General features: G+C 44.0%; 1 protein-coding gene across 1 annotated transcript in view; it reads left to right on the top strand.

The window, feature by feature from the left end:
* Positions 1 to 3,674: 3,674 nt before the first annotated feature.
* The window catches only part of LOC309576606 (vesicle-associated membrane protein 2-like), a gene marked incomplete at its 5' end in the record, with an annotated part of 42,464 nt that continues 32,636 nt past the window's right edge, over positions 3,675 to 13,502 (top strand). The window contains one exon of the mRNA XM_082288015.1: positions 3,675 to 3,913. Within this exon, the coding sequence (XP_082144141.1) occupies positions 3,675 to 3,913 (239 nt within the window). The remainder of the gene's footprint in view (positions 3,914 to 13,502) is intronic.

The raw sequence follows: 13,502 nt of genomic DNA, 5'->3' as shown, positions 1-13,502 counted from the left end.
GTTCTGATGATTTAGGGGGGAATTCCTCCTATACTTTGTTTAAATGTATTGCTAGATCAGAAGATTTGAAAACACGGCATTTGAATAATTGATTTATTTAGCTTGCTTTTCTTTTCTGCTTAAATCTTGTGAAACTTAATTACAACTGCTTTCTGTAAACCAATTAACTGCTCTCACCTTTCTTATTTAGCACTGTGTTTTGTTTTGTGAGCCAAAATAACCAATACCAGTGTTATTGTGGCTAGCCCTGAGATTTACTCTATTATATGGGCAGTTTATAAACCTATAGATTACATGATGACTCTTCAAATGGGGATCCTACTTGCAGATCTGTGAGAAAATACATTTCCTTCAGATGAAGATCATGTAGCAGCAGTACATAACATTTTCAGGAGCCTCGGTGTTCTATCTACAGGTTGTCCCTAGTTAATTATAAGCAAGGTCTAGTACCTGCAAGACTCCAGATGCCAGAATTGATTTCCACTGATGATGGTTGTTGATGGCTTTCATTCTTGAACATCCTAAGCAGTGTATTGGTGGCTCTGAAACTGCCTTCATATACAAAATTTTGCTTCAGTACAAAATACAAATTATGGATGGGGTAAAAAACCACCACCACCATTTTACAAAGCAGACTGATTGTTTTCCATACCCAAGATGGGCAGGCTAAAGGTGCAGGAAGCTATTTTCCAAAAATGGAGCATTTCTATGGCATTCCTCCAATTGCACCAGCCCTGATCCAGCTGTTACTATTATACCAAACAGAGTAAGAGGTAAAATCTTTGTGCAAACACACAGAGCAAAAGATGCCAGACAGGAAAGGAGAGCTGGAGAGAGGAAAGTAGCGGAATAGCAACTGGGGGACAATTTCTCTGTGTCCCTGGGATGCAGATTTTCTGATTCAGTTCTGTGACTTAAATGAAATTAAGCTGTTTGAACTAATTCTGGTTGTATTACTTTTGCCACCACAGGGTGTCTCTGCATCTCTTCCAACACCAAAGGCTCTGGTAGCCTTTAATGATAGTCTGCAAGCTCCAGGGAATGTAGGGCTAAAGGAAAATGTCCCTCAGGTGAGCTGTGGATTTTCTTCAGGATCATGAGCCTTCTTGGATTGGAATGGTGATGCTCTCATTAGCTGGTAGGAAATTATTTTTTTAGCAGCTATATTGCAGTGATGTTGTTTAATTTGGTTTTGAGAACTCTCTGGTACCACACTGGAGGAAGCCATGGCTTTATGATGTGGGGCACTGATGTAGCTTCAGCTCATTCTGCACTACGCTCACAAGGTCGGAGGTATTTTCCCTGCAGTGGAGCGCTTCTGCTAATTTCTGATCTCTAATTTTTCTGACTGCCATTTCACCTTTATGCTTGTGTGGGCATTTTCTGTTCCCCTTCACTCAGGATAAAGCTGCCATGGAGTCAGCACAAACACTGTATCATTTGGTCTGGATAGTTTGTATAATAAAACATTTTAATATGCTGGGCTTGGAGTCTTCCAGGGTTGTGGGGGGTTTTTTTGAGTCTTGTGAGCTTTGGTCTAGAGTCAGTACTTGTTCCACCCTCCATGTAGTTGTAGTAATGACTTGAAGTGAGACCACAGAAAGGGCAGAAAGATCTAGCAGAAGGTCTCTCTCTCCTAGAAGCTCCTGGCCTCACAAGCCAGGCATGACTTCTCACTTTCTCAGTATTCAGATGAGGCTTGAGTTTGAAGATTAAGGTGATAATGGTAGCAGGTGATACCTGTGTTTGGTGCAAGCCTGTGTGTGGGTGCTGATGTGGCTGTGTGCTGTAAGGGTATCATATAAATGTATCTTTGTCTAGGACATCTGAAAAGTAAACTCTCCTCAGGAGGGAAGAGCTCTTGAGGAATTCCAGATTAGAAGTGCTGAGCTAAGTAATCTGTGGATGGATAAAGCTTAAAGGTAGTTGAGAATCTCCTAATTGTCATGAGGGCATACCAATTGTTTGAAACTCCATCTTTTCATAGAGAAAATACAGTTTGAAGTGTCTTCTGCTTCCATCAGGAAAAGTTTCTCAGAGCAAGGGTCTTATGAGTGTGATATGTGAGCAAAAAAACTCAGGCTTAAAGTGCTGCCCAAAGTGACATTTATTCATTCATGCAGGTAATTAGCTTCAGCAGAAGAGACAGAATCACCCTCCAGTGGCAGGAGGTATGAGGAGTCTTTAATGCAGTGAGCAAGCTCTCAGGCAGCAGGGGGAGAAGGGAGAGAGGTTCTTGTGACTAAGTCACTCTGAGGAGTTCCATAGTTCCCCAAGGAACTGGATCCCTTCAGAGCTGACAGGCCCTGGCTTACATCTGAATCAGGCTGTGATAACACCTGAGCCTGTATATGGGCAGTAACTGAGTGTCCTAATGTCTGGGCTCTGGGTGTTGTCACATTCCCTGGCTACATTCTCCATGAAAATACTCAACTGGCTTGATAACAAGTTTAGAAATTAGGATTGATGCATTGCTCTCCCCCAGTAACTGTGGTGCCTGTTGCTTTGAGGAACAATTCACCTTTTCTTAGATTTCCACGTCAGAAAACACAGATTTGGTCTGTTGACACTGTTGCACTTTATTCCCAACAGGCACCCCAAGATTTGAGGTCTAGATACTCAGAAAAGCTACTTGCCTCACCCAAATACTTGGTTTGAATGGCTAGTGCTAGCTGCCACTGACATCCATGGAAAATTAGTGAAGGCAGCAACAGGTGAAGTATCTTCTTACAAGTGAAAAAGGTATCATTTGGGACAGCAATGTTAAATGCCACTTCTTGGAAAACCATGCAGACTTTTTTATTCCTTCACCTCTTCTTTAGAGTATGTGAAGGCCTTGGTTTGAATGCAAGGGAACACGTGTTGCTTCAGAATAAGTTTTGTTCTGTACTGGGGGATGGGGCATGAAAGGGAAGTGCTAATGTGCATGAAGGGTGAGGTTGGATACCTGGATTTAGGTTGAGTGTGAGGTGATATCTAAGCCAGAAGCAAGAGCTGTACTTCATCTGAAAGACACAACCTTTCCAGAATCAGCAGTTGATCTAGTAGCTTATCTGTCTCTGGATTTGCTCTGTGCTATAGGTTTTCATTCACAAGCACTCACCCATGACAGCAGGGGTTGAACAGCAGCACCTTTCGCCATTCTCTCCCTTCTAAAATTTTTTCTTTCTAGAGAGGAGAGGGAGAAAGAAGATGGTTAGAGAAACAGACAATGGTTTTCACCTAAATCCCCTCCCAGCCTGCTAGCCGCAATGAGCCCGCTCCGGTGACCACACCCAGGCTTTCCCTGCTCGGTGCGGGGCGGGATGCGGGCAGGACCCGGAGGCTGCCTTCCCGTCTGTCACTCCAGGACTCGCTCCCGCCTGGCATGAGGGTGTGGAGGGGGTACCTCCGTGCCTCGCCTCTGCTTCCTACTCTGATGTGAGGCGCAGGCATGCTCAGTAGCCGGTGCCTACCCCTCCTCTCCCAACAACAGTGCCTACAACAGTAGCAGACTGGTGGCAGCAGGCGCGGAGCCGAAAGCCATCTTTGCTGGAGAGGGAGGCAGCGCACCCCGCTCGGCCCCTCGCCATGTGAGTACCGGCCCGGGAGTGCTGCGGGCTCGCAGGGGACCGCGGGCACCCTGTTGCTCCCGCAGCCCAGGGGTTTAACTTGTGCCGCCCGGGGGTGCGGGGATGGACGCGGGGCGGCTCCGAGGGGCGGCTCGCAGGGCGTGGGGCTCGGCAGGTGCCGCGCTCGGAGCCTGCGGCAGCACCGCCCGGTCTGACCGGGCTGCTGCTGCCGGGCACCTGAGCGCCCAGATGGGCTTGCTCTGCTGGTTATCCAGCTGCCAGGCAGCAGCCCAGGGGGTTATTGACACGTATCTAGTCGGATTAATACTGAAAAGGGAAGGCTGGGCCAAGATCCTCAACAGGTTCGAGTCAGGATTGTTCAATAGCATGAGTCACTCAGCGCTGCTGCTCCACAGCAAATGGGTCCTGCTTGTTTTCACTGTTTGATGAAATGTTCTCTCTCAGATGATTGCCGTCTGATCAGTCCAGCCTCACCTTCTCCAGTACCAATGGCTTCCTGTCAGCAGTGCTTGATAGTAATCTGTTCCTTCCTGTTCCCATCTCTCCTAAAACCTATCCAAGTTTTTGCATGTAGCATTAAGGGAAGCATTAACGTTCTCTGCTAGGCAATGATGAAACCCCCAAAGCCCGTTCTGAAACCAGAAGTGTGCTGAGGTAAATAGGAATTGATCAGACCCCTTTTCATTCACAAAAGGATTCAGGCAGCTAAATGCATCATTTTACTATTGCCTCAATTCATTGCTCATTCCCCGTGACCCTTAAGGGAGAGCCTAAGAAGATGTCGAAAACAGTCATCAGTGCTGGTACTGGGTGATCTTGTAAGAACTGGAGCTTGGTTGATTCAGAGAACATGAGGAGTGCAAACTGTCCTGGAAATCTGTGATTAAATTACTTTTAAAATATTTCCAATAACTAACTGTTCTTCAGGAGGCATTTTCAAAATAGAGTCTACAATCACATATTCTGAAATGTTAGCTTTTGTCTTCAATGCTATTTCTTATATAATATCTCAGACAAGAAGCTTTTGCTCATGTCGTCAAAAATATTTCCAAAGCAAGGAACTCTTTGGAAGTCAAAAAAACAACTTTCTAAAAGAAGATTCCTTATGCAAACACTGAAGTCTATCACTTAAAATCAGTACATTGAAGGCTCCTGTTGCCTAGCTGTGTTTATATTGAAACAGATGATTACATCAAATATTTTTATTTGTTTGTGAGCTGTTCTTCAATGATTAATATGAGCTTGCTGCTGCAGTTTTATACAATCTGAGCTGTTCTGACACTAAGCAGTAATCAGATAACGTTTAACATAACCTGTGTGTGTTTCAGTCTTGGCATATATAGGTTTTCATTTGTAAATGAAATAGAAAGGGTGATATTAATATAACTTGGTTATACTTCTTTTGTAGAGGCTTTACATCAGACTTCTGACAAAAATTAGAGGAAAAAGGGAAAGCAGGTTTTGTCTAATTTGGCCAAATAGACTTTCAGTTTGATAATCGAAAGAAAACCAAAACAAATAAGCAGCTTGTCATTGGCAGTGTCAGTTGGCTTCTGTTTCATTGCCAGGTATTGTAATGGAACCTTTTCTTTGAAAGTCTCCATGAATGTCATGTCCCAGTAACTTCTGAGTTACTGATGAACAACAGAGGTAAGTGTGTATTAGCTACTGACTTGCAGCAGTTGACTGGCTATCAGAGCCATTTGCTAGTGAGCACCAAACACTCTCTGGAGGTCGCTTTTCCTGCTGTTAGACCTGCAGGAGTATCAGGCTCCTCCCGTGCCTGTCCAGACCCGCACTGACACGCACACAATGCTGTGTCTTCCCTGGTGTGAACTGCTGTGATAAAGATCTGCACTGGGCCAGATGCCAGCTCCACCTACCCCAGTGTGCTGTCCCCAACAGCAGCTTGCAGGGTTTGCTCAGGGAAGAGTACAGTGGGTATGCCGAGGTATTCCCAGAATACTTTTCCAGTTTCCAACTTAGGAAAAGGAAGACACCTGGGGAGAATTCTTTGTATTTCATGGCTCCCAGGGGGTTTTGTTCTTTCAGTAAGGTGTCCAGTGGCTCAGTTTTTAGTGTCCTGGGGTGAGGAGCCCTGCAGCTGGACAATACAGCACGTGGAAGCAGCTTCCTGTTGGTTTTGAGCTGACAGGTAGCAGGTTCCACCTGATCTTACTCTTGCATTGGAAACCAGAGAACAATGTTCTTATTCACCATGTTTTCTGTGATCCATGTTTGTGTATCTCCCCAGCAGACCTGCATGATTCACATCAGGTGGGAATCTGTCCCTGTGGCCTCTATCACAGTGAGCACAATCTAGGGCAGGTGAGATACATTCAGGTAACAGGCAACTTTCACCTTTATGCAGGCAGAGGAGAGGAAGCTGTAACATCAAAAGGTTGGATGAAAGGAGAAGGATATAAAAGGGATTTAAAGCAAGAACAGAGAAAGGTTAGACCTTGCCAGTGCAGCTAGGAAAATTGTTCTGGGTGTGAGGGAGAGCACACAAACTCATTTGGAGGAGATATGAGAAGCAGTGAAGGACAAAATGGTGCTCAAAGTTGAGGCACTTATAGGCTTTGTTCCTTGCTGGAAAACAGGCCAACAGCAGCAGGTGAAGTTATGGATTTGTTTAGTTTACAATGGTCACAACTCAATAGGTAATTATATACAATAGCAGCTCAAGGCATCACGTCATCTGTTGTTTACAGACAGGTCGGTGACCAGACAGCAGGGTGCCTTTGATTACATTAATCCAATACAAATGTGCTCTATTGCAGGGGACAACTTTCCTGAGACAAGCACCAAAGCAAAGCACCTGGCTCTCCCTGGGGCAAAATTGGAATCTCATTCCTCGGGTAGCAGTTAGAGCTTCCTAAAAAAAATATCCTTCTGCCTGTTTTAGAGCAGCAAGGAGTCCATCCTGGAGGGGACAGGTGGGATTAAAATGGTTCCAGCAGTAGTAATGAGTCTGTTCTGGTTGAATGTCTATTCGGTTTCTCTGAGGAGAATGTCGTGACTATTGTCTCCTGTTGTTTGTAGAGCAGTACTTAGCCCTGCTTTTGTGGGCATAATTTTATAAAACTTGTCAAAATCTCCCTGCCCTTCTCTTGTACTGATCAGCAGAGACAAACGATTCAGTATAATCCTCTTCACAGTCCTTATCCACTGCTTTCAGGGAGTTTAGTGGCTTACAAAAGTGCATACAGCTAGTGCATGTCCTAGGAAAGTACAACAAGCATGAAATGGAGGGATACACTTTCTAAGTGGTGCAGCTGTTCCATGCTGTAAGTGTCTGTGTTCCCTTATAAGTATGTTCCACAAGAGCATTGTGCAGGGAGATGTGAGTCCACTGGAGCTCTCAGGATTTTATACCTGGTGGCCTGCTGCCTCAGACCCAGACAAGCCAAGGCCAGGATTGACATTTGCTGACATTCTTCCTCCTCCCTGCAGTCTGCCAGAGGGACTGATGGTCTGAGACTCTTGTAGTACTTGTTTCCCACAACCAGGGCTGTGCAGGAGTGGGTTGCTCTTCTCATTTAAGGGATGTAATGGAGCTTGTAGTGAAAATAACCAAGCTGTTCTCAGAGGAGCAGGGCTGTGTACATGAGAAGAGGATGCTGAGAAGTAGAAAACACCCCATTTTCAGCATAGTTCTATGCTGACTCGTTTGCTGGTTCTAAGGCTCACAGCTCTTAGTAAGGGCGTTAGGACTAAGAGTTGCTGTTTCATCTGCTGCCTGGAGACATCACCAGAGGGATATACGTGTTTCATTCATTGTTTGCTTCCCTCGACATGCTCTCTTGTGGCATTCTGCACAGATCAGCTTCATGTAATGTGGTATAAATAAATGCTTCCAGCTCAAATGAAGTGTTATTCCTCATACACTCAACTTGCCATTTGAAGTAAGGGTGGCCCAAGTAGGTAATGAATCTTTTGGATATTTGGGTGATGAGTATTTGAAAGTGTAGAGATCAAACTGCATGGTGTCTTGAGGGCCTCAGCTAAGAAAGTAATCTCAGAAAGGGAGCTACTGGGAATGATATATGACAAGTACAGACAAAGATTATGTGTCCTAATAAACATTCTTCCAAACAGGCTAATATGAAGTAGATGAAACCCAAATACATTTAGTTTGGTGGTCCCTTTCCCTGTCTCTTAGCTCTCATTCATTCTGCTGTGCGTCAGCCATAACTTGTTCCAGTTGACTTCCAGGCATTTTGCACAGGTAGCTCCAGCTGTGGAGTGACTCACAGGACACTGAGGGTGGCTGCAGTCGAAGATGAATTGGTCTGGCAAAGGAACATGTCTCCTTTTTTAGGAGCTATTTACATAATTAATGTCTTCCTGAAGAATCAGTGATTAGGCTGTGGAGCACCAGGCAAAGCCATGTTTGTGTGCACGTGTGTACAGAATGTTCCTGGGTGGGGGAATGAACAGGCAGGGCTGAGGAGAGGAGAGCAATGTATTCACTGTTCTCTCTCTCTCCTTGCACGGCTCCTCTGCCACCATTTGTAGGATGCAGAACACATGGAAGCTGCTCCCTGACAGCTTTAGCCAAATGTTTACAGTTCCAGAAGGAGCAGCACAGACACGAATAAGTTCAGATTGACCAAACTGTTTGTTTTAAGCAATTACAACTCAGAGACAGAATATTCTCTCTCCTACGTCATTCAGCACTCTCTGCTGTCATTATTCATAGCCATTACCTGCAATTAACTGGCCTGGGTTTCTTTAATGGTGCAATTCCTTTTTTTTCCTGGTGTCTGTGGTTGAGCACTCTAAACCCTTTTCCATTATTCAGTGAAGAACCATCAAATGATTGCAAGGTAGGGTTTTTCTAACTGCTCAGCTACAACAACCTTATGTTTTTTCAGTGTAAATTAGTAAGTAACTCACTGAAATAGAACTGCCTGTACCTTTGCAAGTGTTTTGTTGGTTCTGTACTGGGTGATATAATTAGAATGGAAGTTCCTGACCAAATGATCTGAATTACGTGATCCAGTTCCTTGACCTTTTCGGATGAAAAATTTAATAAGAAAAATAAAAGTATTTATATTTCAGAATAAATGAGAGAAAAATTGAATTTTTCAGGTGTTTTAACTTATACCTGGACTCAGTATCACAGCATCAAAAGAGAACTCTTCTGGAAAATAGAGATTCTCCTATTATTACCTTTTAGAAGAAAAACCCCATAATGTTTCAGGATTTGTGCTTTGTTCAGTTATTTGTTGGGGTTTTTTTAAAGTACATTCTCATCTATTGCAGTGCACTTTCAGTGTAAACCAGTAAATGTATTGGAATGGTTTCCAGTGTGTGGTCACTGCCTGTTTGGAAGCACCAGAGAGCTGAAAGTTTGTGTTTGTGAGGAGACTATGCTGTGAACTTCACTGGAGGTTTCATTATTTTGAAACCTGTCGATACCACACAATTGCAACAGCCTTTGCCAGTAGCTGGAGACAGAAACAGAACTGCTGGGTGGTAGGAACACCCCAGAGACTCTGATGGGTCCTGTCTCATCAAATGATCTCCATGTGCTGGAGTCTGACGAGGCAAGCAAGTGTCCATAGAGTTTCCAAAACTCCTTATGTGATCTGGAAAAGAGTTGAAGAGAAGAAATACACAGTGATAAGTATTGTATTGAACTCTTCTTAGTGCTTGATCTGGATAGGTGCTGATTTTCTTTTAAAATGCTTACACAAGGTCCAGATGGGAATTTATATATTGAAATTTTAAATTTTTAATTGGTCATTGAAATTTGAAAAGTGAGCAGTATTAAAAGTGAAGTCATTGTAGCAAAAAGGTTTTTCCTACTTCCTATTCTGGACAATGTGTTGTTACGAAATTATCAAAAGATATCTTTGCATTCTAGGAAATGAAGTTGCAAAATTTGGGTTGAAATAACTTCTTGAAGGACTGCAGTGCCTGTGTTCAGGAGAGATGTTTTGAAAATTGTTGTGGGAGATAATAAAAGATCTGACTGGATGGTGTCCTGAGCAAGTCCATCTAATGGGCTCTGCTTTGAACAGATGGTTGCACTAGATGATCTCCAGAGGTTGCTTCCAACCTCAGTGCTTCTCTGATTCTGTTTGAAAAGGTCAGTCAAAATTGAATATGTTCGAGTTAATTAAACTAACATTTGGCTGTTTCCCAAACATTCAAGATCTTGATGTTTCATCCAGATAACTTGGTAGCAGTTTGATTTTCAACCCATTGGCAGTGGATGCCACAGAAATACCTCTAAAAGAATGGGAAAACATATGGTATTCAGGAAGGGAATGTAGAAGCTTGGAAAAATGCAGATCACTGGAATGCATTATTAAATTTGGCTTGAATGCAAAAGTTCATGTTCCTCCCACAGAGAACAAAACCCAGGTTCTCTGCAAGTGAGCTTTCTCATCTTTCATCTTCAGAGCAATCTTCTCTAGCTTGGTGTCAGCTCCCAGCTCTCTACACCATGTCTCACAAGACCTTGATAGTCTGGAAAAAGCCATTGTGCTGTTCCCCTGTAAATGCTGCCTCAGTAGTGCAGAGTGATCAATTTACTAAAACCGTATGTGCTTATATCCAGTTAGAGCATTCAGATCTGTAACAGAGGAGATGGAAATCTCACTGCCACGTGCAGCACACAGCAGGAGTCGCCCTTAGCAGACAAGGAGTGGTGTGCTGGCCGAGGCAGGAGTTGTGACCCACTGCTACAGAGCTGTGGCTTTAGCAGCTGGGTTTGTAACTTCTGGAAATGGTGAGTTTAATCCCTGGCTTGTCTACCAGCTGGTGGCTGTTGGAGTGGCACGAAGGGCTGTGTGTGTCAGCACATGGCTGAGGAGGTGGATCCCTGTCTGTGGAGCTGTGCAGGAGCTCTGTGGGCACACTCTGCAGAGCAGGCTCTTTATACCCGTGCTGGTACTGGCCACCTCTTGTTTCTGGGTGTCAGAAGAAGGGTGGATCCCTAGCCCAGCACCTTCCCTGCCTCTCCAGATCTCCTTCCTCATACTAGATTTCATGTACCTGTGGAGGAGAGGTGAGGAGTGAGTTTTCCCAGTGTGCCATGCAAACTGCATTTCTTGCTGGAATCGATCTCTGAACCTTCACAGTGAGTGATCCACCCAAAGTACTCAGCTTTGCTGAAGTATGGAGCCTATGTAAGAGCAGGTGTGCATCCATGAGGGAGAGGTCTTGGGAACTGGCTCCCTAGGCTTCTCAGCATCTCCCCAGCACACACAGAAAGTCAGGGGTGCTGGCTCTAGGAGGTGGGGGTGTTGTACTCGTTGCCTTTTTAGAACTGAGGTCCCAGATCATGCAATGTCAGCATTTTAGAAATATAAGGATCCTGATAAAGCTTTTCTAGAAACTATGAAAATCATTAATTATCCTGAAACTCACTTGTTATCTGCTTCAGGAGGTTAATGGTTAGAAATTGCATTTGTTCATTTGAATTCACATACAAGAATAGCTCATCTTTATCATGCTAGTGACTGGCCCTGTGCAGGGCCTTAATTACAGTGTGCTGCAGTAAGGCAAAGGGCACTGCTGCTTGAAAGGATAAACCTGGTCTGCTGGCACCCACCACCTAATGCATGGGCTAGTGTTCTGTACTTTGTATTCTGGAGTTTAGAGGGGAATTCTAAGCCTGTACATTCCTTACTGCTGTCAGTGATCCTGAACAACATTAAAAAGAAGAGACAAAACTCTCTCACCCCCTCTCTCCCCCTCACTCTTTTAGGCTGACTTGTGGGAAGGCTTTCTGAACTGCAGCTAGGTTTGCTGATAGCTTTGACAGAGAATGGTTCCCCCTTCTCTTTCCTTCACAAATCTCCAGTAGTATCCACTTCCAGCGTGTGCACAGAGACAATACCTGCACCCAGCAGCTGTCACCCGTGGTGATAATTCAGATGGGGAAAGGGGAAGGGAAGCAAAGGAATAAAGAGCTTTAATCAATGGCACCAAAACCATCACAAGTGCACTGAGTAACAAAACAGTCCTTCCAGAAGGCTTTGGGTACTGGGTTGTTTCCTGCACTTCAAAAGGTGACTGGGATTTGATGATGACTTCCAGCCCATCAGCTCACCCAAGGATATGAAGGCAGAATTCACTGAGCTGGTGTCAGCGCTGTGGTTGAGAGCCTTTCTGCTGATTGGGATCTGGGGACAGCTCAGCTTGGGAGTGGGTACTGCCAGGATGAATCAGCAGATATCTTCCTGGAAGCAATTGACAGTCTGGATATCCCAAGTGTTTAGCAGAGATCCCACCAGGCTATAAAAGTCTGCTTGTGAAATGCTTGACTTCTTCTTTCCAGCAGGGAGCTGTACAGTCATTCCCTGACAGCTGAGATACTGTCTCCCACACATATGAAGATCACACAGTGACATTTTTCAGCAACTTTGTTTACTAGATGATATAAATACAAAAATATTTCAAGTCACTTAACACCTTGATGCTTTTTTCTTTGCATTGAACATTTTAGGGAGACAGGGGAGAGGGAGTGGAATGGCAGAATATGCTCCACATGTCTTGGCATGTTGACAGGAGCCACATTTTTCATCTCAGTCTCTACTGTTTCATGTACATGAAGCAACATGGTCTCTTGTATTTCATCCTTGTAACTGATACGTGGCTTCAGCAGCAGCAGTGTTAAAGCAAAGACCTTTCCATCAGCATGTTCATTGCCCTTGTAGTGACAATCAGTTTTATGCACTTGACTCTAGGGGAGAATGAGCAGATTTGATTAAGTTCTGTGCAGACCGAGATGTCTTAGCATTAGGATGATCTCCTAACAGAAATCACAGCTGACAGGTGCTTTTCTTGTTTAACCCCCACCTGACAAAGCCAGTTATGCACTATGCAAGTTGGTATTTTTTTTGTTGCTGACTCCCAGACAGCTGTTTGCTCAAGAGCTCCTTCACCACCACAGCTTTAGAAATAAAGCCTGTTCAATCCTGATCTGCGTCTCCCAGCCCTTCCTCTTTCATGAGCAGCCTGGATGGTGAAACTCATCATGCAGAAAGGAGGCACTTAGAGAAAAACAGTTAGAGTCAAACACTATATATTTGGGCAGAAGAAAGAACAACTCAGAATGTTTGTGTCTAAGAATCAAGAGAGGGCCTGCACCTTGGAGAAGGAAACAAGAAACCCACAGAGCAGAGTTCCTCTCTAGAATACCCTTGCTCCTGTGTGCTGCCGGTGAACAAGGGGTACCAGGATTTCTGAGTAACTTGCTGTACTCTTGGAGGAATCTGTAGGTCTTGTATCAAGTGAAAGAACTCCAGAAATCATACATTTGGTTGCACTGAATGGGTGCTAGTACTTAAGTCCCTTAGAAGATTAAGTGCTATGTAGCAAGGGGACAGGGGTCCAGAGGGGTCCTATCTGTGTAGGAAGTTAAATCCAAAATCCTCAGAGGCAACATGGCTACTGACTCTGGATCAGGCTCAGCTCAGAGCTAAATCATTCTGTGCAAGGTACTTTCACTCTGAGATGCTGCAGTAGCATTGCATAACGTGAAGGGAAACATTCAAAAAAGTAGCAAAGAGTAGTTCAGAAGGTAACTCCCAAAGAATTAAGGATTACTTACTTTGCTGAGTGAATGTGAAAAATCCCCAAATATTGCAAAATATTAAACATTTAACAAAACCTAAATAATGACTAGCCAAATGTTCATTTAATTTAAAACTTCACCTTTTTTTTTTTTCTTTCTTTTTTTCTTTTTTTTCTTTTTTGTTTTTGTACTTTGGTGGTGGTGCTTGTCTCTGGGTCTGTTCTAGTACTTCTTGTCTATTTACAGCAAAGGCAGCTGTTTCCTCAAAGCGCAGCAGAATATTTGTGCTTCACTGGATACATGTAACCTTTTGTAAAACTCCTCTACTGGGAAGGACTTTTCTCAATGGCTTACGTTTATTTCTGTTATCTTTGTTTTGCTTTGAAATTGAT

Source organism: Coloeus monedula (genome assembly GCF_965178545.1).
Source record: "Coloeus monedula genome assembly, chromosome: 10".
Taxonomy (NCBI): domain Eukaryota; kingdom Metazoa; phylum Chordata; class Aves; order Passeriformes; family Corvidae; genus Coloeus; species Coloeus monedula.
The sequence above is the reverse complement of the archived record's forward strand: the minus strand, read 5'-3'. Positions and strand labels throughout refer to the sequence as shown.